The following is a 24,975-nucleotide window of genomic DNA, read 5'->3' as shown; positions in this document are numbered from 1 at the left end:
ATTCAACCTTATCTTCCTGAATTGCATTAGGCCTACTGTAATGGGTGCCACGGAATGCCTACTGTAATGGGGACAACTCACCCCGCAATGTCAGAAAGTGAAGACAACTCACCGGGGTGAGTTGTCTGGACTTTCAGGGTGAGCTGTCCGTACTTTCTCGCCCAACTCGCCCCAGCGGAAAGTACAGTCCAGACAACTCACCCCGACATGTCAGAAAGTGAAGACAACTCACCGGGGTGAGACAAGAGGGCGCTGTTTTTCCTTTATTTTGCCAATGGGTTCCCAACTTCCCATATTGATAATGAATGTTCCATGTAGGCCTAGTTTAACTGTATGTCCCTTTAATTCCCTGTCCTGTCAAGTTTAAAGTCAGCTTTTAGTTTAACTAACTAAATGGGACACAAACACATCTAAATCCATGGAACTAGTGTGATATAGGCTATGTAATAATTTAAACAATGTGTTATGTTGAGCACTCGCAAAGATCTGACTCTTTTGATCGATTTTTATTTAGCAATCTTTGTCACCCTCATGTGGACAAAATAATAACCACAAGTGGACGTGTGTTTTAAAACTGAGTGGGCAAACCCAGCACCCACAGATTTGTTTTTAACAGGGTTACCAGTAGGTTACACACCGATATATTATTTCCTCAACCTGGCTCTTAATTTGGAGACATTGACCATATTATTGAATTCATAACAAACCAGCCTTAATACTAGTAGGCCTTACAGTTTGCCTCAGCCTGTGAGACCTGGGTTCAAGTCTCAATTTGCATGCTTCATGCTCTCACGCATTTGTGCTCATTTATTCTCTCCGCCAGGCAAGAAACAATGTTTTCACTCCCGTCCATGCGTGTTATTTCTCATTTAAATAATTGGAATTGCCCCTACACAGTGCAACTTTTTTCTTTTTTGCATTCAAAATTAGTCCATTGACCAGCAGTCACGGTGCAGGTCAGGCAAGACACATAATCGTGAACTCCGTGGCAGCTGTCAATCTCAGAGACCATAATTCTTATTTAAAAAAAGAAAATTGGCCCAGAATATTGGTGACTGTTACTTTTCAGAATTCAAAAACATGCAAAAGTAGCAGCTCAAAACGTGCCACTTCACACCCCATTTTGAGCTTGCAGATTTGCTACTTTTGATACTGTTGTATGATCAAGTATGGTGTTAATATACAAAAAACTAAAATAGAGATGTTTCCACACGACAGAGACAACATCGTACTTTAAGTATATTCGAATACTTTAACACAGTCACTCTTCCACATGCACGCACGCACGCACACATATGCAAAATAAAGCTCAATATCTTTAATAAGTCATTTTCAAAACACATTTTTGAAATTAAGAACCACAATACAGTTATTTTTAATAACTAGAAAAGCTACTGTATCTTAAACGTACGAGTAGCCCACACATGACTAACAGCCTTCAGTTCAGAGGTTCTCACAGTTCTTTTCTTTTTCAAGGACCCCCATAAACTCTCAGAGTTACAGACCCGTCAATGGGTCCATTTGGATGGTGGTCCCTGGACCCCACGTTGAGAAATAGTATTTTCTTTAATGTAGGGAACGAGAAAACAAAACTATTTACCCTTAATTTATTTATTTCCTGGCACAAAATGTTTTCAGAAGTCTGCAGCCAAGTAGTCTACGCATTATTTTGAGGGTCCTTCACATGGAAATAAAATAATAAAAAACATCACTGGTTTGAACACTGATGCCTATAGCCTACTGACCTATCTGAAATAAAGCATAAAAAAGCCAAAAATACATTGTATAAAAGAGAAGGAAAAAAGAACAGGGAATCATAGGTCCGTTCAGGCAGAAGCGCTCCTCTCCACTCCGCTCCTCTCATCTGCGGTAGCGGTACCTCTTGAAGTGGAACCACAGCTGGAAGATGCCGTTGGCGAACTGGCAGCGGAAGCCGTGCCGGTGCGAGTACTCCCACTCGCGGTTGACTATCTTGAAGGCGATGTCCTCGTAGGGCGGGCCGGCGTGGAAGCGCAGCACGCCAAAGTCCTTGTTGTCGGAGCTGGGCTCCAGGAAGTACTGCGGCGTGGAGCGCTTGTTGATCAGGTCCGGGTAGAAGATGTTGAACTTGTAGCCCTGCACGATCTTGGGCGGCGGGTTGTCGAAGTCGTAGTGGGTCTGGTTGTACTTGTTCCACTCGAAGCCCGTGTGCACGCGGTTGAAGAAGCGTGGCTTGCGCGGCCGGTACTTGTCGGCCCACAGGTACATCTTGCCCGTGACAGGCAGCTCCACGCTGAACTGGGCCTCGTCGTTGCCCATGCCCTCCTTGGCGCGCCGCACGAAGGCGTCCTCCGCACTCTCGCTGGCGTCGCCTGGTGGGAGAGAGGGACAGGGACAGGGACAGAGGGACAGCGGGAGGGACAGAGGGAGAGAGGGACAGGGACAGACAGGGACAGAGTGAATGTGAAACAATTAAATACTGCTGCACATGCGTTTCCAAAGTTTATCCCAACCGAAGCTTTCCTATGTGGATGTATAACTATTTCTTAAAGCAAATGGCACAGTTCTTATGGTTTTGTAAGATAGTTAAATTACTATTATTTGTTTTATTCCCTTTTGATTGTACATCATTTGCTTGGACAATGCAAATATACGTTTCCACATGCCAATAAAGTCCCTTAAATTGTGAAGGAGAGAGGAATGTTTTCATTTCAAAGAGATTGATCTCGGACCCCCATTAAATATTCCGATTAAAGATTCTAGTGCGGATCGCATTCTGTGACATCATCAGTCAGCTACGATGTCAGTAGTCTATATGATGTCAGACATATGGAGTCATACGTCATAGACCCCAACATATCTACAACTTCAACTACAGTAAAGGATTTGGTTTTGAGTTTGAGAATTTAAAGAGTTACCAAAAAAAGAAATATAAAACATATTTGAAGAAACATTAGTGAAGGTTCGTCTGCAACCAACTGGCAGTGCTTGCATACAAGATTTTGGAGTTCCCTGGCCTATCAGGCAGATAAACAAGCAACGTCTCAGAAGCATCCATACACCCACATCGACCCACCCAGACCAGTGACAGATGGGTCTGCTGGAGGACTGCCAGGCTCTGTTCGGTACGTTGGGCCTCTACGAGGTGCTGGGCGTGAGCCAGACGGCGCCAGAGGCCCACCTCAGACGAGGTTACTACCAGAAATCCCTGAAGGTCCACCCCGACCGGGCCCCCGGCGACCCGCTCGCCACCGCCAAGTTCCAGACCCTGGGCAAGGTGTACGCCGTGCTGACGGACGCACAGCAGAGGGCGCTCTACGACCAGCAGGGAACCGTGGTGGAGGACTCCGAATCCTCGACCGATGGCGGCGGCGACAGAGAATGGAGCCAGTACTGGAGAGCGCTGTTCCCCCAGATCACGGTCCAGGACATCGTGGACTTCGAGGGGACGTACGTGGGCTCCACCGAGGAGAGGACGGACCTGCTGCGGCTATACGGCGAGTGCCGTGGAGACATGGACAGGATCGCCGAGGGCGCTCTGTGCGGAAGCCACGAGGACGAGCCGCGCATCCGAGGCCTTCTGCAGGAGGCCGTGGACCGCGGAGAGCTGCCCGCTCTGAGGGCGTTCACGCACGAGAGCGGCAAGAAGAAGGCCCGGAGGAAACGGAAGGCCAAGAGGGAGGCGGAGGAGTGTGAGAGGATGAGGAAGGAGATGAAGCTGCGAGAGGAGGAGGAGGAGGAAGGGGATCTGAGCGCTGTGGTGAGGAGCAAGGCAGTGTCCAGGGAGGCAGCGTTCAGCTCCATGATCAGCAGTCTGGAGGAGAAGTACTGCCACAAGAAACCTGCCGCTGCCGCCAAGAAGAAACCTTCCAAGAAACATCATCAATTTAAGTTAAAATCAAATAATAATTTTGAAGAAAATGTTTAGATTTTTCACTTCTCCCCACTCTTTGTTCTATCTACTTGAACCCCAGTATCCATATCCTGGGGGGAACATTAGAATAAAGAATAGCTCACAACGTTGTGAGCTTGCAGATAAGCTATTTTTGCCGTATGTTTTTGTGCAGCAAGTATAAAACAGGGCTTATGTGGTTAATCATGCTATCGATATAGTTGATTATAAAGAACTGTTTCTGGTCAATGCATTTATATAGAACATTTTAAATCACACCCGTGTGAAGTGAGGGGCCCTCCTATCATTGTACATCTATAAATGCACCATGTCTCACTTACGTCTGTGTAACCGCCACAAAAGGCCTCTGCCCCCCGGGCTCTGTACAGGGCCCCTTCCCAGGGTCCATATATGGAGCTGGCCTGTTCTGACATCACAACAATCCCTATTTGGGCAGGCCTGACGTCACAACACTCCATATTTGGGCATGCCTGACACAGAACTCCATATAGACAAATTCAGAAACGGGTCTCATGGTCGCAGTGAACGTATTTCCTGTAGGCGGAGACGACATATCTGCGTGTAAACTCGCAGGTCTTCTACTACATTGAATGGTAGAGTGACTGATGTTTACACGCAGATATGTCGTCTCCGTCTACTCTACAGGAAATACGTTCGATGCGACCATGAGACCCGTTTCTGAATTTGTCTATAGGAATAAAGGGACAGAGAGACAGATACAGAAATCGCCTTATATGGGCATAAAAGGGACACAGACACATGGGTGGAACGGGTACTCTGACACGGGTACAACTAAGTGTATTGCATAGCCGGGTGGGGCTTGGATCTCCAACTTCCATTGTTACCGACTCGGTGCTCTACAGCCGGGCACCGGCTATGACGTAAAATTCTCCATTTATTGTCATGGGAATTTAATGTTTGTGTAAGACAAAAATAAGCCGATTTGCTCAGACACTAAGACGTACAATTCTCCATTAATTGTCAATGGGAATTTAATGTTTGTGTAAGATGAAAGTCTACACTAAAGCTGAATATAGGACGGGCTAGTGCCCCTCAAAATAACGCATTGCGTTATACTTTAGCTGTTGAAAAATAGCAGATCTACAAACTCGTAGCGCGGCACTCGGTGCCGCGCTACGAGCTTGTAGGTCTGCTATTTTTGAAGAATCGTGAAAATGTGGCACAAATCTTTGAATATATTCTTTCAGAGAGCGTTTTTAACTCAAATATTTTCTTCTGGTGTCGGCAGCCAATAATTACATATTATTTTTGGCTGTCCTCCTTGACATGAAAATGTTTGAGAAAGACCAACATAGAAACATCCTCAGGTCTCAATGGGGTCAAACCAAACAAAATAAAATGCCGTCAACATCAACCCTAGCTGGTGGGCTGGTGGGTTACCTGTGACCTGCATCTGCCTGCGGGCCAGCTCCAGCCGGGTGGCGTCCTCCTCGGGGGAGGTGGTGTGCGCCTCCAGCGGAAGCTCGGAGGCGCCGAGCAGGGCCGGACTGTAGCGGCCCGAATCGTACTCCGCCTGGCTCTGCTGGATCAGGTCCTCCTCCGTCAGAACAGACTCCACCACCTCCTCCTCACCCTCCTTGTCCTTCTTCTCCTCCTCCTCTCCCTCCTTCTCCCCCGCCGCGTTTCCTCGTCCCGCCGTGGACGGCCCCGCCTCCTCCTCGTCACCGTCCTGTGGATCTTTGTTCCGATTGGCCGCGGAGGAGGAGCCGGCCTCCTCTGTGGTCTCATTCCTGTTGCAAAGAGACGGGTAGTCATTAAGTAAGCGGTGCCTTTTTCCAAGGCATTAAATTCACCCATTCACACACAAACATTCATACAGCGATGGCGGGGGAAACCATGCAAGGCTCAAACCTGTACATCGATGGAGGAGGAAACCATGCAAGGCTCCAACCTGTACATCGATGGAGGAGGAAACCATGCAAGGCTCCAACCTGTACATCGATGGCGGTGGAAACCATGCAAGGCTCCAACCTGTACATCGATGGAGGAGGAAACCATGCAAGGCTCCAACCTGTACATCGATGGAGGAGGAAACCATGCAAGGCTCCAACCTGTACATCGATGGAGGAGGAAACCATGCAAGGCTCCAACCTGTAAATCGATGGAGGAGGAAACCATGCAAGGCTCCAACCTGTACATCGATGGAGGAGGAAACCATGCAAGGCTCCAACCTGTACATCGATGGAGGAGGAAACCATGCAAGGCTCCAACCTGTAAATCGATGGAGGAGGAAACCATGCAAGGCTCCAACCTGTACATCGGGAGCAATTAGGGGCTCCTTCCGGTTGCCAAGCAGCCGATCTACAGCTCAAAACTGGACCTCGGCTTCGCCTCAGTGGTTAAACTCCCTGTCCTTCGCCTCAGTGGTTAAACTCCCTGTCCTTCGCCTCAGTGGTTAAACTCCCTGTCCTTCTCCTCAGTGGTTAAACTCCCTGTCGGTGAATTATCTCCTCAGTGGTTAAACTCCCTGTCGGTGAATAATCTCCTCAGTGGTTAAACTCCCTGTCGGTGAATAATCTCCTCAGTGGTTAAACTCCCTGTCGGTGAATTATCTCCTCAGTGGTTAAACTCCCTGTCGGTGAATTATCTCCTCAGTGGTTAAACTCCCTGTCGGTGAATTATCTCCTCAGTGGTTAAACTCCCTGTCGGTGAATTATCTCCCGACAGAGACCCACAATTATGTATTTGGCCGCCGATCCCCATCTCAAAATATTTTGTTCCAGGGACCCCCAGAAGCAAAGATCTGAGTTACAGATGTTCGCTTTAAAACTGTATAATAATAATAAAATAAATATGCCGTGCTATCAGCTTGTATATCTGCTATTTTTCAATAGCTCAAGTTTAACATAATGGTTAAATGCTAAGGTGAGACAGATGCGTTCCAGGTCTCAATGGGTAATAAACTCAGGATCTGACCCATAGATGTGGCGTGGTCAGAGCTCTGTCATGGTCAGATCTCTGTCATGGTCAGAGCTCGGTCATGGTCAGATCTCTGTCATGGTCAGAGCTCTGTCATGGTCAGAGCTCTGTCATGGTCAGAGCTCTGTCATGGTCAGCGCTCTGTCATGGTCAGCGCTCTGTCATGGTCAGAGCTCTGTCATGGTCAGAGCTCTGTCATGGTCACTCACATGATGTCCGCCATGATGTCCTCCTCTTTGATGATGGGGAACAGGGGCTCGCTCTCCACTCCTTGTTCCTGCTTCAGCTTGAACAGCTTCTGACGCAGCACATCCTGGTGTCTCTCCCTCAACCTGAGGGCACACACACACACACACACACACACACACACACACACACACACACACACACACACACACACACACATACATTTCAGGGTTTTAGTCGACTAAAACGTATTTTGACTGATTTTACACTTGAACATTTTGTTGACGAAATGGTCAATATATTTAGTCTTAGTTTTAGTCATCATAGCTTAGTTTTTTTTATTTAGTTTCCATTTCGTTTTTTGTCAGTGGAAAACGGTAGTCGACGAACATTTTTCGTCTGAGTTTTAGTCGAGGAAATCAACCCTGACTAGTACGCACCGTGCTCTGGCCATGTACATCCTGACTAGTACGCACCGTGCTCTGGCCATGTACATCCTGACTAGTACGCACCATGCTCTGGCCATGTACATCCTGACTAGTACGCACCGTGCTCTGGCCATGTACATCCTGACTAGTACGCACCGTGCTCTGGCCATGTACATCCTGACTAGTACGCACCGTGCTCTGGCCATGTACATCCTGACTAGTACGCACCGTGCTCTGGCCATGTACATCCTGACTAGTACGCACCGTGCTCTGGCCATGTACATCCTGACTAGTACGCACCGTGCTCTGGCCATGTACATCCTGACTAGTACGCACCGTGCTCTGGCCATGTACATCCTGACTAGTACGCACCGTGCTCTGGCCATGTACATCCTGACTAGTACGCACCGTGCTCTGACCATGTACATCCTGACTAGTACGCACCGTGCTCTGGCCATGTACATCCTGACTAGTACGCACCGTGCTCTGGCCATGTACATCCTGACTAGTACGCACCGTGCTCCGACCATGTACATCCTGACTAGTACGCACCGTGCTCTGGCCATGTACACCCTGACTTGCTGCAGCAGACTCTCCCAGTAGCCGATGTCCAGGTTGGATCCTCCGGCGCGGATCTTGGACTCTATGTTGAGGTGCAGCGCCTGCAGCTGGCTGTACGTCTTGCCCTTGAACACCACCATGACGTCCGTGCCCACCGACGCGTTGATGCCCTCGCGCCGGTCCACTGCCGTCCAGAACAGAGGGGAAAAAAACGAGAAAAAAAAACAAACAATGGAAGCAAAATGGGAATGAAGAAGTGATTAACCCAGTAAGACCTGAGGCCTACAAATGCCTCCTAAAATCAGAAGTTCTTACACCTTCAAGATGTTTCGAAAAAATTCTCAGTCAGTACAATTTTTGAATAGCCATGTTGAATCAACATAGCTATTATGTCGGTCAGACCTTCATCAGATGCCTGATGAAGGTCTGACCGACCGAAACGTTGCTTCAATACATTTCTGTAAGTGTAGACAGTGTGCGGGATTCCAGTCATTTCACATCTGTCACCCATAGGTGCGCACAAGGACTTTTTTCTTCAGAATAGCTAACACTAAAATCCAAAATGACACAGCTGCCTTCCTGGTTTTAATGGGTTAAAATTAAATTGCATACAAATAATTGTGATTAACGATATAATTGTGTTTTTTTGACATTGCACATTGGACCATATGAATGACCATATGGATCTTTGTTGGTTTTCTGCTTTGTATGTAAAGTGTCTTGAGACAACTGATTTGACACTTAAATAAAATTGAATTGAATTGAATACAAATGTAATTTCCGAGTGCCTTTTATGCTTCATAATTGCACAGGTCAGATATGACAAATAAACTTGATTATACAAATAAATGACTGACATATTTAACACCCTTAACGCCCAGGGTATTTGGAATCATATATATATATAATAAATCAGGGTGCCCAGCGATTTGCAGCTTCAGAGCCTATTTCAAGGTTGCGCCGCGCCATCTTGGAAGGAGCTAGAAGTAGCTAGATGTAGCCAAAAGACCACTGAGGGGATCGACAACAACGGGAGGTATGATTACATCTAACGCGACTAGCGACGGGACCGTGATGGGCCATCAAAAACATAATCTTTGGTTAGAATTCAATTGGAATCATTGATTTAGATCAAGTGTTATTCACGTTTTAAGATTTTTTGATCCCGTCCATTGAAAGGGAGGGGGATCACTTTGGATGACTTCCTAAGAGGAAATGACATTGAATGTTGCTCAATAGACGCTCCCAGCTTGTAGACGGGTGCGCTCGGTTATGATATGAAAACAAAGTTCACTTTTTGTTTTACTGCTCTAAATATGATGACATAAGGGATATTTTGGTTAATAAGATGTCTTATATCTGTGGGGATTTCCTAGATTTAAATGACTATGTAAATTATAGATATGTTTTGCCAAAGGGACTTTTGTTGTGGCAGAGTACTCTGTATAAATCCGAGTTGTAATATAATGAATTATGTAATGTAAACATGCTGTAAATGCAATTATTGTGAAATGGTGTCTTATAAACCCATGAGGGTTGGGCACATTGTGTGCAGGACACTAAAATAAATAAACAATCAATCAATCAAATCAATCATATGATTGATGTTTTGATTAATCTCCTTCCGGGGTGCTGAACAGGATTATTTGATAGGACGGAGACCTCCGTTTTAGCAGGTAAGAGTGTTAATGTTATACTTAACAATCACACCCGTGTGAACCGAGTGGTGCAACTACACATTTATTGTTATAGTTACTGTACATTAGAACCAGGAAAGCATCTGTATATAGAGATTGATTCACTCTGACGTGATATCTGTGATGTCAGTGACGTCACATACTAACCATAGCAACCATGCTCGTTTTTTTGGTACGAACAAACACGGGTACACGGGTACGAAGCCAGTTGTTGGAGTGGTTTGCACCACTCAAAAATATGAAAAACATAACGGAAATATCTGATCTACAAGCATTGTTGCGTTACAATGTTCTAGTGAACTAACTACACATGTCTCTTACACTGCACGGATCCCGTTCCCTTCCCCGAGGCCTCCAGCTTCCTGAGTTTACTGATCTCGTCCTCAGTGATGGTCGTCATGTCTCTCCAGAAGTCCACGTTTTTCCCCTGCTCCAGTTCCATGTACACCTGGCACCACACAGCAACACTCAGTCAGTACAGAGTCCACTCTACACTTCACCCCCAACGCCACTAACCTTAATGTCCTCTAGCAGTTTGTCCTAACCTTAACCCATTCTGGGCGGGAACCCCTTTTGGTGTTTGAAGCATTATGTTATACTTTAGCTATTGAAAAATAGCAGATCTACAAGCTCGTAGCGCGTAGGTCTGCTATTTAAAAAAAAAATCAGTGACAGTTTGCTGAAAAACCTAAGTTTCTATGTTAGTTGTTCTCAAACATTTTTATGTCAAGGACCCCCAGAATTATCTGTATTTGGCCGCAGACTCCCATCTGAAAATATGTAGTTCCAGGGACCCCCCAGAAGCAAAGATTTGAATCAAAAACGTTATATATTCGAATATATATTCAAAGATTTGTGCCACATTTTCACGATTTTTCAAAAATAGCAGACCTACAAGCTCGTACGCGTATAACATAATGCTTAAAACACCAAAAGGGGTTCCCGTTCAGAATGGGTTAATGTCCTCTAGCAGGTGGTCCTAACCTTAATGTCCTCTAGCAGGTTGTGCTAACCTTAATGTCCTCTAGCAGGTGGTCCTAACCTTAATGTCCTCTAGCAGGTGGTCCTAACCTTAATGTCCTCTAGCAGGTTGTGCTAACCTTAATGTCCTCTAGCAGGTCGTCCTAACCTTAATGTCCTCTAGCAGGTGGTCCTAACCTTAATGTCCTCTAGCAGGTTGTGCTAACCGTAATGTCCTCTAGCAGGTGGTCCTAACCTTAATGTCCTCTAGCAGGTTGTGCTAACCTTAATGTCCTCTAGCAGGTGGTCCTAACTAGGGTTGGGATTCGTTAGGATTTTAACGGTTCCGGATCCTTCCCGGATCCCTCTTAACGGTTCCGGTTCCTAACGGTTCCCTTAACGGATCCTAATATTATTTTTTCCCCTTTTTTTCTGACATAGATTATGCTTATATTATAACTAACCTAACCAAGTACATAATAAACACACATATTGAAAATACACTTTACAATTATGAGGTGGCAGTGTGGCACTATTATTTAAACTTCACCACCACCACCACCAGCTAGACACCACAACAATATCATTGTTGCAATTTGTACTGTATATTGCAATTTGTACTGTATATTAAATATAGCCTACAGTACACATTGCAATAATGATATTGTTGTGGTGACAAATGTTGTCTTTAATGTTCAGATTAATTTATTATGAAGGACCCCTTACCCTAATGGAAACAAGCCATAGTGCTTTCTTGGATTATAAAATCGTTTTAGCAGACCTTGTATTGAACTGTAGGCTACGTTCCTGTGCTTTTTTTCTGCAAACTGTTCATAAAGTAATCAATCTATGGAGGTATGCACCTAAACGCTGGGCTCTCAACAGCCACGCGATTAATTTAGAACCAAATCAAAAGCAGTTGAGTTGCTTATAAGTGCAGACAAATTGATTTGGCTCTATACTATAGTTAACGTGATTCATAAAATATCAGACAGAAAGACGTCGAGTCATTGGCGTTCTAAATTAACACCATTAACAACAGTTGTACAATACGCCGCGGCCTAATGAAAAGCTCTGTAGACGACAGTAGTTTTTATTTTCTATTATGTTACTAGCCTGGGGAAAGTGAACGAGCCTTGCATCATCCTCGTCCCCCGCCGGCTAGCTGTGGTGGAGTTGCGGGGAGAGCGGGCACGGCTTTCCGCATGGCTCACAAACGCGATGTGCCTAGATTATTCTCGTGAGTTGTGGACTCGTGTAGGCATATTGATTTTGAGATGTTTCCTCAATTTGGACGTGGTGCAAAACTGCAACTGGTACAAGTTGCAACAACCTTTGCAGCCAGGGAACTATAGCATCGCATTTATTGGACTTGCGTGCTCAGCCTCAGAGTAATTTCCCTCTCTGTTAACCACACTTTGGAGATCTCTTCAACATACTGTCCCAGTCGCTCCGCGGCGGTCGCTGAATGCACAGAATAGTGGGCGTATCCTCCCCGACCCCACTAACTCACTCATGTAGGTTGGGTGACGTCACCCCAGTAACTTGGCTCTGCTTGCATGCATGCACAGACACAGCGGAGCTAAATGACGACTGATGAGATCCGTTTGGGGAACCGTTAATAAAAAAACGATGGAACCGGCTCCGGATCCGCAATGTCGGAACCGGGTCTGAAATGGACCCGGATCCGAATCCCAACCCTAGTCCTAACCTTAATGTCCTCTAGCAGGTTGTGCTAACCTTAATGTCCTCTAGCAGGTGGTCCTAACCTTAATGTCCTCTAGCAGGTTGTGCTAACCTTAATGTCCTCTAGCAGGTCGTCCTAACCTTAATGTCCTCTAGCAGGTGGTCCTAACCTTAATGTCCTCTAGCAGGTGGTCCTAACCTTAATGTCCTCTAGCAGGTGGTCCTAACCTTAATGTCCTCTAGCAGGTGGTCCTAACCTTAATGTCCTCTAGCAGGTCGTCCTAACCTTAATGTCCTCTAGCAGGTCGTCCTAACCTTAATGTCCTCTAGCAGGTGGTCCTAACCTTAATGTCCTCTAGCAGGTGGTCCTAACCTTAATGTCCTCTAGCAGGTGGTCCTAACCTTAATGTCCTCTAGCAGGTGGTCCTAACCTTAATGTCCTCTAGCAGGTCGTCCTAACCTTAATGTCCTCTAGCAGGTGGTCCTAACCTTAATGTCCTCTAGCAGGTGGTCCTAACCTTAATGTCCTCTAGCAGGTGGTCCTAACCTTAATGTCCTCTAGCAGGTGGTCCTAACCTTAATGTCCTCTAGCAGGTCGTCCATGTCGGTGACAGTGAGTCCATTGAGGAACGTGTAGGGTTCGTGCATCTCCACAGCGAGGTCGTCATCCTCAGCGCTGATGTACTTGGCCAGGAGGTCAATGGGTTTGGCTCGGCCGTCACGGATACGGATCTTTGACCTACACACACACACACACACACACACAGACAGTGATTCTCATATTTTTTCCCATTACAAGGACCCCCAGTTTGATAGTTGTTTCCTAACCAAGGACCCCTAGGGGTCCCTGAACCCCACTGGTATACATAATGGAATGTGGAGAGCAAAGAGACACACACACACACACACACACACACACACACACACACACACACACACACACACACACACACACACACACACACACACACACACACACACACACACACACACACACACACACACACACACACACACACACACACACACACACACACAGTTAGTAAAGTACATTCAATAAAGACAGTGGGTGTGTCAGTGGTGTGTGGGTGTGTCAGTGGGTGTGTCAGCGACCTCAGCTTGGCCTGGTGCAGGTGGAAGTTGTCTTCCTGCTCCGCCCAGGTCTTGAAGTGCTCCGCCTCCTTCTCTCTCTGAAGCATCTCCAGCTCCGTCTCCCTCATGGCCTTCTCCCTCTCTCTCTCCAGACGCAGCTGTTTCACCTGCGTTTTGACCCATCGAGTAATACATGGATGAACAGGCACGAGCACACATAGGGGCCGATCACACCAAAGAGACAGCTGTCTCCTAGGTGTCTCCTGTGTGTCGCACGGCTCGCAATTAATTTTCAAAGGGAGTCACATGGTTCGACGAGACACGCTTGTTCCCTGGGGGGGAGGGGAGGAGGGCAGAAGAGCATGCTTGTCTCGTCAAACCATGTGACTCCCATTGGAAATGAATTGCGAGCAGTGCGACACACAGAAGACACCGACGAGACAGCTGTCTCTCAGGTGTGAACGCCCCCATAGACATCAAAGGGGGCTTCAGCCTCTGTCCTATACCTCAGGGGTTCTCAACCTTTTTGGCCGGGGACCCCCGGAAATGCTTTGGCAATGTCTCGGGACCCCCGCCCCGCCCCCTCCCGACCCCCAATATAAATTGACTGCTACAATAACCTTAAACCATTTTGGGCGGGAACCCCTTTTGGTGTTTTAAGCATTGTTATAATTTAGCTATTGAAAAATAGCAGATCTACAAGCTCATAGCGCACCACCGAGTGGCGCGCTACGAGCTTGTAGGTCTGCTATTTTTGAAAAATCGTGAATTTTGTTTTTGAAAATAATTTGGAGACCCCCTAAAATAATTTGGCGACCCCCCGAGGGGTCGCGACCCACGGGTTGAGAACCCCTGCTATACCTGAAGGCCGTGCATTTAGGAAAATGTTGCCCAATAATAGCAAAGAATTGCTGATCTACAAACTCCCATATCGGAGGTATGGCCCATGTCTTGCAGTATACATTTTTGAGGGGCACCAGCCCCTCCTATACACAGGTTTAATGTTTGTCTTTAGTTCAATGTTTGTTTTGTAAACGCCATTGACAATGAAGGGAAAATTACATCATAATGTATCATTTACGTCATATTGTCTCTTTATTGTTAATGGCGTTTAATGTTTGTGTTTGCACTGTTTGTTCTACATCACCATTACATCACCTAATCAACATGAGATAGACTTTAATATGTTAGCGCCCCTCACTTCACACAGGTGTCAACATGAGTTAGACTTAATACAATCAGGTATGTTTTATGTGAGTCGTTCTATTGCCGGGGAAAAAAAATACTATAATGTGCCCTTATTGGCTCATATCTTATTTTTTAATAGTTTTCTTATTAATAATTAGTATAATAGTGATTAGAGAGTAAACTAGAACTGCACTCTGTCGAGTGCCTACTTGCTTGTTGCACACTAGTAGGCAATAAATGGCCTACTAGTGCGCAAGCAGAGCGCGCAAGTACTGTCGACCGCTATTCTCTTTGAAAGAACGATTGAAATATTGAATTATTAGGTTTAGCTATTTGCTACGCACCTACTTTTTGCACGTAAAAAAATAGTATTATGAAGTATATCGTAATAAAGATGTGTATTAAAGGACCCAATGCCTTCGATGGTAACGTATATCTCGATCAGTGTCGGGTGGATTAAAGGAAATGCCTCTATGTAAAGTTGATTAGCGGTATACTATGGTTACTTTTGATGCGTATGCACACCAGAATATGACGTCAGGGTATAACTGGTATAGCTAGCTCGCAATGATGACTAGCTCTCAATGACGACGTAATAAAGATGTGGATTAAAGGACCCAATGCCTTCGATGGTGACGTATATCTCGATCAATGTCGGGTGGATTACAGGAAATGCCTCTATGTATATGTAATTTGTAAGTTGATTAGTGGTATACTGTGGTTACTTTTGATGCGTATGCACCGTCCCAGCATATGACGTCAGGGTATAACTGCCGTCATATGCTACCTCTCAATGATGACGTAATAAAGATGTGGATTAAAGGTCCCAATGCCAGATTGTAATTGGTTTTCGATGGTGATGTAATGACGATATGTTTTAGTGTCAGGAGGATTAAAGGTAATGCTCCTATGTATACATGTATGTAGTCTGGCACCACTGCCGTAGCAGGCACAAGTAGTCATTACGTCATTTGCTGGGACGGTGCATACGCATCGTCCTGCGAAACTAGTACTTGCGCGCTCTGCTTGCGCAAGTAATACTAATAACTAATTGACATTGATCTTTATTTCATACGTTTCTGTCACCGTTTGTTTTACATCACCTAATCAACATGAGATAATATTAGCGCCCCTCACTTCACACGGGTGTGATTTTTAAATCCCTACAGTACCTTCTGCAGCTCTCTGCGGTTCTCTTCTTGGATGAATTTGTTCCTCTCCTTCAGGCCTTTCTCTGACAGGTGGCCGATTCCCTTCTTATCCAACGCCTGGGAACCAACACACACACACACACACACACACACGCACATTGTTGTTTTATTTCTATATAGACAGTGGAAGAGATACAGGTTGGAGGGCGGGGGGTTGGAGGAGAGAGAGAGAGAGAGAGAGAGAGAGAGAGAGAGAGAGAGAGAGAGAGAGAGAGAGAGAGAGAGAGAGAGAGAGAGAGAGAGAGAGAGAGATGCAGAATATAGCCTTGGGTCAGGATTCAAACCCCGGTCACCTGCAGGAACAACTATAGCCCCATTCATATGCTATATTATGAGTTTGTGTGTAGATCCTATCTCAATAAATGTGCATATGTGTATGTGGTAGTTTGACTGTGTGTGTGTGTGTGTGTGTGTGTGTGTGTGTGTGTAAGTGTCAGTGTGCGTGCGTCTGTCCGTTAAAGGTATATTCAGTGATTTGACTTAATTCAAATATCACTTGACCATATAAGGAGTTCCTCCCTGTCCCCAGTGAGCCCCTGGGGTCAAAAAACCCTAGTTTTGGTGGCGGGTGGCAAAGCCTTCATCCAATCAGGATGAGAGGGGCCTTCCTCCAATCATGATCGAGTGGGGGCGGGCCTTGGTGCACATGCTGTTGGCCTGTTGCACTTCCCCCCACTGTAGAGCGTGCATGTGCACATTTTGTTACCGGGGCGGACTGGGTGGTTTTCCAAATCACCCAAATCACTGAATGCTCCTTTAAGGACAAAAGTTCATATGTTTCATCATCTGCCAACATGTATAAGCACTCTTGTGTTTCAAACTGTGCAATAATTAAATTAAGATGTTGCTGTTGATGAGGACAGTAAAGACGTGACAGTTTTAGAAGTGGGATGTACATTAAGACCAGTCTGGAAGAGGCATTCCTTAAAGATGAAGTGGGATGTACATTAAGACCAGTCTGGAAGAGGCATTCCTTAAAGATGTGCATTAAGACCAGTCTGGAAGAGGCATTCCTTAAAGACCAGTCTGGAAGAGGCATTCCTTAAAGTGGGATGTACATTAAGACCAGTCTGGAAGAGGCATTCCTTAAAGATGTGCATTAAGACCAGTCTGGAAGAGGCATTCCTTAAAGATGTGCATTAAGACCAGTCTGGAAGAGGCATTCCTTAAAGATGTACATTAAGACCAGTCTGGAAGAGGCATTCCTTAAAGATGTGCATTAAGACCAGTCTGGAAGAGGCATTCCTTAAAGATGTGCATTAAGACCAGTCTGGAAGAGGCATTCCTTAAAGATGTACATTAAGACCAGTCTGGAAGAGGCATTCCTTAAAGATGTGCATTAAGACCAGTCTGGAAGAGGCATTCCTTAAAGATGTGCATTAAGACCAGTCTGGAAGAGGCATTCCTTAAAGATGTACATTAAGACCAGTCTGGAAGAGGCATTCCTTAAAGATGTGCATTAAGACCAGTCTGGAAGAGGCATTCCTTAAAGATGAAGTGGGATGTACATTAAGACCAGTCTGGAAGAGGCATTCCTTAAAGATGTACATTAAGACCAGTCTGGAAGAGGCATTCCTTAAAGATGTGCATTAAGACCAGTCTGGAAGAGGCATTCCTTAAAGACCAGTCTGGAAGAGGCATTCCTTAAAGATGTGCATTAAGACCAGTCTGTAAGAGGCATTCCTTAAAGATGTACATTAAGACCAGTCTGGAAGAGGCATTCCTTAAAGATGTGCATTAAGACCAGTCTGGAAGAGGCATTCCTTAAAGATGTGCATTAAGACCAGTCTGGAAGAGGCATTCCTTAAAGATGAAGTGGGATGTACATTAAGACCAGTCTGGAAGAGGCATTCCTTAAAGATGTGCATTAAGACCAGTCTGGAAGAGGCATTACTTAAAGATGTGCATTAAGACCAGTCTGGAAGAGGCATTACTTAAAGATGTGCATTAAGACCAGTCTGGAAGAGGCATTCCTTAAAGATGTGCATTAAGACCAGTCTGGAAGAGGCATTACTTAAAGATGTGCATTAAGACCAGTCTGGAAGAGGCATTCCTTAAAGATGTACATTAAGACCAGTCTGGAAGAGGCATTCCTTAAAGATGTGCATTAAGACCAGTCTGGAAGAGGCATTCCTTAAAGATGTGCATTAAGACCAGTCTGGAAGAGGCATTCCTTAAAGACCAGTCTGGAAGAGGCATTCCTTAAAGATGTACATTAAGACCAGTCTGGAAGAGGCATTCCTTAAAGTGGGATGTACATTAAAGGGGAATTTCTCCCTAAACCTTTTTTTACAAAAGTAAGTTGATAATTATGTATATTGACCAAAATAAATAATTAAAAAAATAAAATAAAGATATAGGGAGCTGGGGCTGGGGCTGGAGCTGGGGCTGCTGCTGGAGGGGTCTAACATCAGCTCACGTAGACCAGGAAGAGTGCAGTGTCAACAATGCATGGAGTGTTGCTGTCACATCATCTAGAACAGATGTGAACAAAAAACAAAAAACAACTGCGCGATTGAATAGGAGTTCTAGTGTTAGACCCCCCCAGCCCAAGCTTCATCTCCAGCTGCAGCCCCAGCTCCCCTATATCTTTTTTTTTTTTTTTTATATTTTCTTTGTCAATATACATAATTATCAACTTACCTTTGTAAAAAAAAGGTTTAGGGAGAAATTCCCCTTTAAGACCAGTCTGGAAGAGGCATTCCTTAAAGATGTGCTAAAGTACCTACATTTTGAGGATGTCATTATACACAGCCTGGTTACAAATGTGAACTGCTCGTGTTCGTATTTGGAAGCCTCTGTAACGTACATAAAGTGGTTTTGAGAGGCCTGCAGATTGCAGGAATGCTCAAGCCAAGATCTAATGCATTGGCTAAATTGATATGATAATATCAAGAGGATGCTTTCTGTTTCACAGATTTCCTGTTAAATTTAAGTGTGTGTGTGTGTGTATATATATATCACCTTCTGCCACTTGAAGGTCCCCAGCAGGTTGTTGTCTCCGAAGGGGTTGTCGGCGTTGGTGTAGCCCATGTACTCCTCGCTCCAGCCCATCTTCTCCCTCTTCTTCCTCTCCTTGGCCTCCTTCTTGGCCAGCCTCCTGGCCCTCTTCTCCTCGGGGGTCTCAAGAGCCTTCAGCATGTCTCTCTGCTTCTTCAGGTCCTCCTTGGTCTTCAGGCCTCCTCCACCTCCTCCTCCTCCTCCTCCTCCTCCTCTGCTGGCCTTGCCCTCTGAAGCAAGAGTTATTAAGAGTTGACCCATTTAGACCTGAGGCGGTTTTGTTTTTTGAAAAGGCCTTCCTGAAACATACCGGTATACCGTAAAACCTGAGGTCTTTCTGAGAAACTTCACAGAATTTAATTCGTAAAGGTACCGAAAAAGACCACGAAACGAGATCTGCACGCAATCCCTAAAAGACTACAATTCCTGCGGCAGTCGGTCTAAATGGGTTAAATTAAAAAAAAAATGAATTAATGAAATGAAAAAAGGAAAAACGTATATATATTTACCCGAAATACAACTTAAAAACCAACAACGATAACTGGAACTGTATTGTGTGTTAACAAACTAAAACTAAACTCAAAACGTCCCTGTGGACACACAAATTGTCTCCTTGTAAAACTAATACTAAAAAAAAAATACAACAATAAAATGAAAACTAATTATAACTAACTGAAATGGAAAACGTGAAGTCAAAACAAAATAACAATAAATTAACTATTGAACAATTCAAAACGATACAAACCTTGGTCTGAACCAGAGCTGTCAGAGGAGTCTGTAGAGGCGGAGCGGCCCCTCTGGCGGTCCCTGGTAACGCCCCTCTCGCTCCGGCCGCCTCCTAAGGGTTTGTCAGTCAACATTATGAGTTTAGTTGAGGACACTGACTGCCATGGACGGAGATCTCCGTCTTTTCAAACCCAACCATTCTGACGGCCCACCGCGGTCCCGTCGCTAGTCGCGGTAGAATTAATCATACCTCCCGTTGTCGATCGCCTCTAGAGTGTTTTGGCTACATCTGGCTGCTTCAGCCACATCCGGGATAACATCCGGTCCGTTGGTAAAAGTGCTCCGCTGCTATAAATCGCTGGGCGCTATGATTTAATGGATTAAATAACCCTGGGCGTTCGGGGTGTTAATGTTTTGCATTGATTCAGTTTGAGATCGCGCTATACAACTATCAGTGTCTCCGTGTCTAGGAGATCAACCGGAACTGGTTGGTCCGTTAGTAAAAAAGGTTCCCCCGTCGTTGACTTGAACCATAGCCGAAAAAAATCACACATCGGGTGGTCCACGATCCTCCCGCGATAGGATTGCTCATTTGTGCCCCTTGAATAAGGCACCTTGCTTTAACCCACCTGAGGCTGAGGTTCTACAAATGTCTTCTTAATCATGACAGTTTTCTGAAAAACCTATGTTTCTATGTCAGTGTTCTGGGAGGTCCAGGGACCTCCCAGAACCTCCCAGAAGATTTGCGCCACATTTTCACGATTTAAAAAAAATAGCAGATCTACAAGCTCGTAGCGTGGCACTCGGTGCCGTGCTATGAGCTTGTAGATTTGCTATTTTTCAATAGCTAAAGTATTTACGTAACATAATGCTTAAAACACCAAAAGGGGTTCCCATCCAGAATGGGTTAAAACAGCCTTGGCACATGGATGGACAGAGACTGAAACAAATCGGGCAGTCAATGTGTTAGCTAATCAAATAAAAAAAACTATACGTATTTAATACTTTTATACTAGCATTTTTTAAATACTGCGAGAAAGAAAAAAGTAGAAATAAGTCATCTCTAATAAATCGCGATCGGGCAGGTTCTGTAATAATGGTAACAGGCCTACCTCCGCCTCCTCTCTCCCGCTCTTCGCTCCTGTTCCTCCCGTCTCTGCTCCGGACGTCCCTCTCTGCCCTCCTCGGGTCTCCTCTGTCTCTGCTGCTGCTCCTCATGCGGCTGTCCCTGTCCTTCCTGGCAGGACTGTCCCTCCTGGCAGGACTGTCCCTGTCCCTCCTGGCAGGACTGTCATCATAACAACAATTAAGTTGACCATCACAGATCACACAAATAATTGCGATTAACCTCACTCATGGCCACGGAGACACAGACTTCATTAACGCGTATTTCATGAAATCCCAGGTGGATACTACAGGAACGTGTTTTAACACCTTTTTGAGCTTTCTATTCATTCATTGTTAATCCTCTCGATCATATTTACCCTAATGCAGGGCTCCCGGTCGCTCTGCAGCTCTGTGCTCAATGTGATTTGCCTGTAGCATGATGGCAGCCGGCACAATGATATAGGGCCATTTATCTCAGAATTACATTCCAGATTTAGCTGGATTGAACAAAGCAATTATGTTTTGCAGCTCAATACTAAATCCTGGTTACCGCCCGTTTAAAATATCAATGCTTCTAAAGACTGTAAAGACTTAAATAGACAATGATCACATTAGCTTTCGTGGACGGTCGCTAGCTGTTTTTGGAGGACCGGAAACGGCAAGTATTACAAGAGAAATAGAACTCGAGTCTATGTGGCAACAGCAACAGTGACTGGGGATTTTAGTGGCCATGAGTGAGTTAACTTTAAGTGTGTTAAATATTGTAAATTAAATATACAAAGTATTGACACATATTTAAAGCCTCACTTTGTAACTTTTTATGAATACATTTTAATTTTGTTCAATCTGTATGGCAGATCCCCTGAGCAAGCAGGCAGGCTCTATTAGCAAAAAAAATGGCAGCACTAGGGCAAGAAACCGGGGCAGATATGGGGCAGAAGATAATAATTTTCTACTTAAATGAATCCATCTATAAATGCACCAAGTCTCTGTCTGTGTGTAATCCACATAACAGAACTATTCGCCCCACGACTTCAAATTCGACACACGTGTTTCACACCATCACAGGCAGGGGGTGTAGTGGCCGGTGACACGTCAGTCGGACCCGGTTGTCCAGAACCGCCCCAAAAAGGCCTGCCCGGGTTCTGGACAGGGCTCCTGCCCGGGCTCTGGACAGGGCCCCTGCCCAAGGTCCATATTATGGAGCTGGCCTGTCCTGTTTCCTATTATTCTGACGTCTGCATATACTCCATATTTCGGCATGCCTGACAAAGAACTCCATATATGGGCATAATAGGGACACTGCCATAATATCTGGGTGGGACATGCATTTCCAACTTGCATCATTCCAAGGCCAGTTCCCAACGAGCACCACTGTAGAAGCCCCACGGGCACTGCTCTAGTAATAATTAAATAGCATCTACAAGCTCACAATGCGTCACAAGCATTGTAAGCTTATAGATCAGCTATTTCTATTTTCTAATAACATTTGTTTTACTTTTTTTTTTTTTTACTTTTCAACATGGAAACAATTATGACGATGACAAAAAAATTGTGATTATCTCAGAAATTTGCGATTGGGCGATTATGTAACAGGCCTACCTGTCCCTCTCTCTCTCCCTCCTGTCAGGAGGAGGAGGTGGACTCCTCCTGGCTGCACCTCCTCCTCCTTTCCTCTCTGGCTCTCTGCTACCTCCATCCGAGTCAGAGGAGGAGTTGGAGGCTCTTCTCCTCCTGTCTGCTTTAGCGTCTCTCCCACGATGATGCTTCTCACCCCGGTCCCTCGATTTAGGACCATCTGAATCAGAACTGACACAGACATGGAATTCACATTTTTATTCTCTCTTTTTGATGGGGAAATTCCACTAATTTTCAACATTTTACTCTGTCATTAATATACCTGAGAAAGACCATTAACATTATGAAGTACACCATGGTGATGTCACTGAGATGTACTTCATAATGTTACCAATTTTTTTTCAGACCTCCAGTTCTAGGCAATACAGAATGGGGGGACTTATTTTTATTATCTCCACACAACAACTCTAAGGAATGGCTTAGGGTCGACGACAGAGTACAGCATCTTGCAATGGGTCTGGTCCACAAGATTCGATATTCCACCAAGATACCCATGTACCTGTCTAGATACTTCCTTAATGTTAACGAAGTCCACACCCACAACACCAGCGGGAGTGCAACGAACCATGTACAACCCAGATTTCGGCACAAACAAGGGACTAAATTATTTTCGCTCCTATGCCACCAAAATGTGGAACGCCCTACCAACAGTCATTAAGACATGCAAATCCCTTGACTCCTTCAAAACCGCTCTCAAAGGGCCCCCGTAAACATCTTTTTCTCCCCTCGCTGTATATGTCTCTTTTCCCTTTTTACCTCTATGATGAATTCCTGTTCTGTTCTTTGACTATATAGAAGTGTCTATTTGTACGTCTCTAAATGTTTTGATGAATTGAACATGGTGGACCCTCTTGTAAACAAGTGTAATGGTTAATTGGGTCGTCCACTCACAGTTAACAGTCTTTGTATTGAGTTTGTGCTTGAAATGTACTGTAATTCTGCAAACTGTTAATACATATTTCAATCAATCAATCAATAAGGTATGATGCCTGAAGAAGGTCTTTGACCGAAACGTTGCCTAAATAAAGTGTTCGTATTGCAAGTGCAGACGGTGTGGGGGTCTTTGTGCATATTCTTTCTGAGGTCTTCAAAATAGAGACACCACTTGTGTGTTCAGGTGGGTTGCCAATTTCAGTGAATCAGGGGAGAGGACCCATGCTTCAGTTAGTGTTCCATCCAGTACCAATTTTTGTCTGCTCACTTCTTTGTGTCATCACTTCCAATTTCACTTAATCCTGTATGAGTTATCTCTCCTGATTGGATCATAAAAATCACTATCCTGGGAACATTTGTTTACTAAAGATGAGCAGAGACACGAAGAAGAATGATAGCAGGGATTCCCTCAAGATCAATGGGAGGTCAATTGTCAATGGAGGGTATTGCAACTCTAGATACATCACATTATTCAAAATAAATAAATAGCGGCTAAGGGAGACGCCTGTCATTGAACAAACACTCTGTAGGATTGATTACTATCATAATTTAAAATCACTATTATTGCACCTTTTATGCAACACAAATCGCCCGGGTTCCTTCAAATAGCAAAGTTTCATAACCGCACAGTTTTACAGAGAACATTTACACCACCAGATGTCCTACCTGGATCGAACCCTGGGGGCTCTGGACCCTTGCCGCCTCCTGTCCTCCTCTGATCCGCTCCTGGACGCGCCAGGCCGGGCTCGGGGCTCCCTGCTCCTCTCAGGCCGCCGTGGGAGCGCGGATCCCGGGCTGCTGCTGCTGGACCCGCCGCTGTCGGACCTCCCGCCGCGGCGCCTCGGGCCCTCACCGACCCCAACCGGCGGACCACGGCTCTTCTCGGCGGAGCGGCTGCTGCGACCCCTTCTGTCGGGGGATATGGATCTACTGTCTCTGCTACCGGCTCTGGATCGGTTTCTGGACCTGGAACGGGACCGACGACGTCTCTTCGACGCCATGGCGGACAGTCAGTAGTGGACGCACTGCCAAGTGGGGTCCGGGTTCTGCTCCGTCGCGTAAATACTAGAGAACACTATAGTTTGTCATATTATTATGAATCACATGGTTCCTGTGTTAAATGTTCAATGTGATTGTTAGAGCCACGTGTTTGTATTAAAATGTAAGTCGTTAATTCGTTACTCCCAAAAACAACAACATCAACAACAATATTTTCTAAAACTAAAAATAAAACGAATTACTCAGGCGAATCCAAGGCCAACCTACCAAGGGGGCTTAGTTACCATAATATTATTCGGCACAGGTTGATGGCGTCACTGGCTGTGATAGTGGGGGAAGGGGAATAAATACACAACTATGTTTTTATGTTTATTATTATACTCATTATAGCTAAATCACCGCTATACACTTTATTACGACGTGTGATTTAAGGAGGTGACAACAAGTGCTTTTCAAACACAAAACAACCTTCATGATGACATGTCCAGACAATGTAGTAGTGAAATGTAGTTCTGTAGCAAATTCATTTTAAATAAATGGACATTAGCGTAAAAAAAAAAATGTTGATTGTACAAGAAGCATGTTCACGTAACACAGCTCAACTCTAAACCAGGGCTGCGATATGGATACGATCACAATATGTCTGAATATACCTAAATATGTATTGTGGTGATAAATATCAATTTTATTTATATATATTTTTGTAAAATAGCCTACTGTTAAAAAAAATC

General features: G+C 45.0%; 2 protein-coding genes across 2 annotated transcripts; one reads left to right on the top strand and one right to left on the bottom strand.

Annotated features, from left to right (window-relative positions):
• Positions 1 to 1,303: 1,303 nt before the first annotated feature.
• Positions 1,304 to 24,441, bottom strand: LOC306928175 (splicing factor Cactin-like). The gene is made up of 13 exons (XM_079508103.1): positions 23,912 to 24,441; positions 22,277 to 22,483; positions 20,680 to 20,855; positions 19,587 to 19,679; positions 18,806 to 19,071; positions 15,803 to 15,898; positions 13,464 to 13,609; positions 12,927 to 13,089; positions 10,026 to 10,152; positions 7,999 to 8,191; positions 7,042 to 7,164; positions 5,294 to 5,643; positions 1,304 to 2,351 (listed from the first exon to the last, which is right to left on the bottom strand). Exons 1-13 carry the CDS (start codon positions 24,244 to 24,246, stop codon positions 1,861 to 1,863), a joined length of 2,766 nt encoding a protein of 921 aa, XP_079364229.1. The 5' UTR covers positions 24,247 to 24,441; the 3' UTR covers positions 1,304 to 1,860.
• LOC306926533 (dnaJ homolog subfamily C member 9-like) lies at positions 3,071 to 3,907 on the top strand (the record flags this gene model as incomplete). The annotated part of the gene is made up of 1 exon (XM_079505884.1): positions 3,071 to 3,907. The coding sequence occupies one exon, from the start codon at positions 3,071 to 3,073 to the stop codon at positions 3,905 to 3,907; it is 837 nt and encodes a 278-aa protein (XP_079362010.1).
• Positions 24,442 to 24,975: the final 534 nt, after the last annotated feature.

Source organism: Electrona antarctica (assembly GCF_951216825.1).
Source record: "Electrona antarctica genome assembly, chromosome: 1".
NCBI classification, from domain to species: domain Eukaryota; kingdom Metazoa; phylum Chordata; class Actinopteri; order Myctophiformes; family Myctophidae; genus Electrona; species Electrona antarctica.
This window is presented reverse-complemented; position numbering and strand designations above follow the sequence as displayed.

Excerpts from the sequence above, each read along its gene's own strand:
- LOC306928175 (XM_079508103.1), bottom strand. The coding sequence starts at position 24,246 with ATGGCGTCGAAGAGACGTCGTCGGTCCCGTTCCAGGTCCAGAAACCGA. Across the intron at positions 20,856-22,276 it reads AGGGAGAGAGAGAGGGACAG|TCCTGCCAGGAGGGACAGGG; the intron begins GTAGGCCTGTTA and ends TTATGATGACAG. Across the intron at positions 7,165-7,998 it reads GTGTACATGGCCAGAGCACG|GTTGAGGGAGAGACACCAGG; the intron begins GTGCGTACTAGT and ends GTGTGCCCTCAG.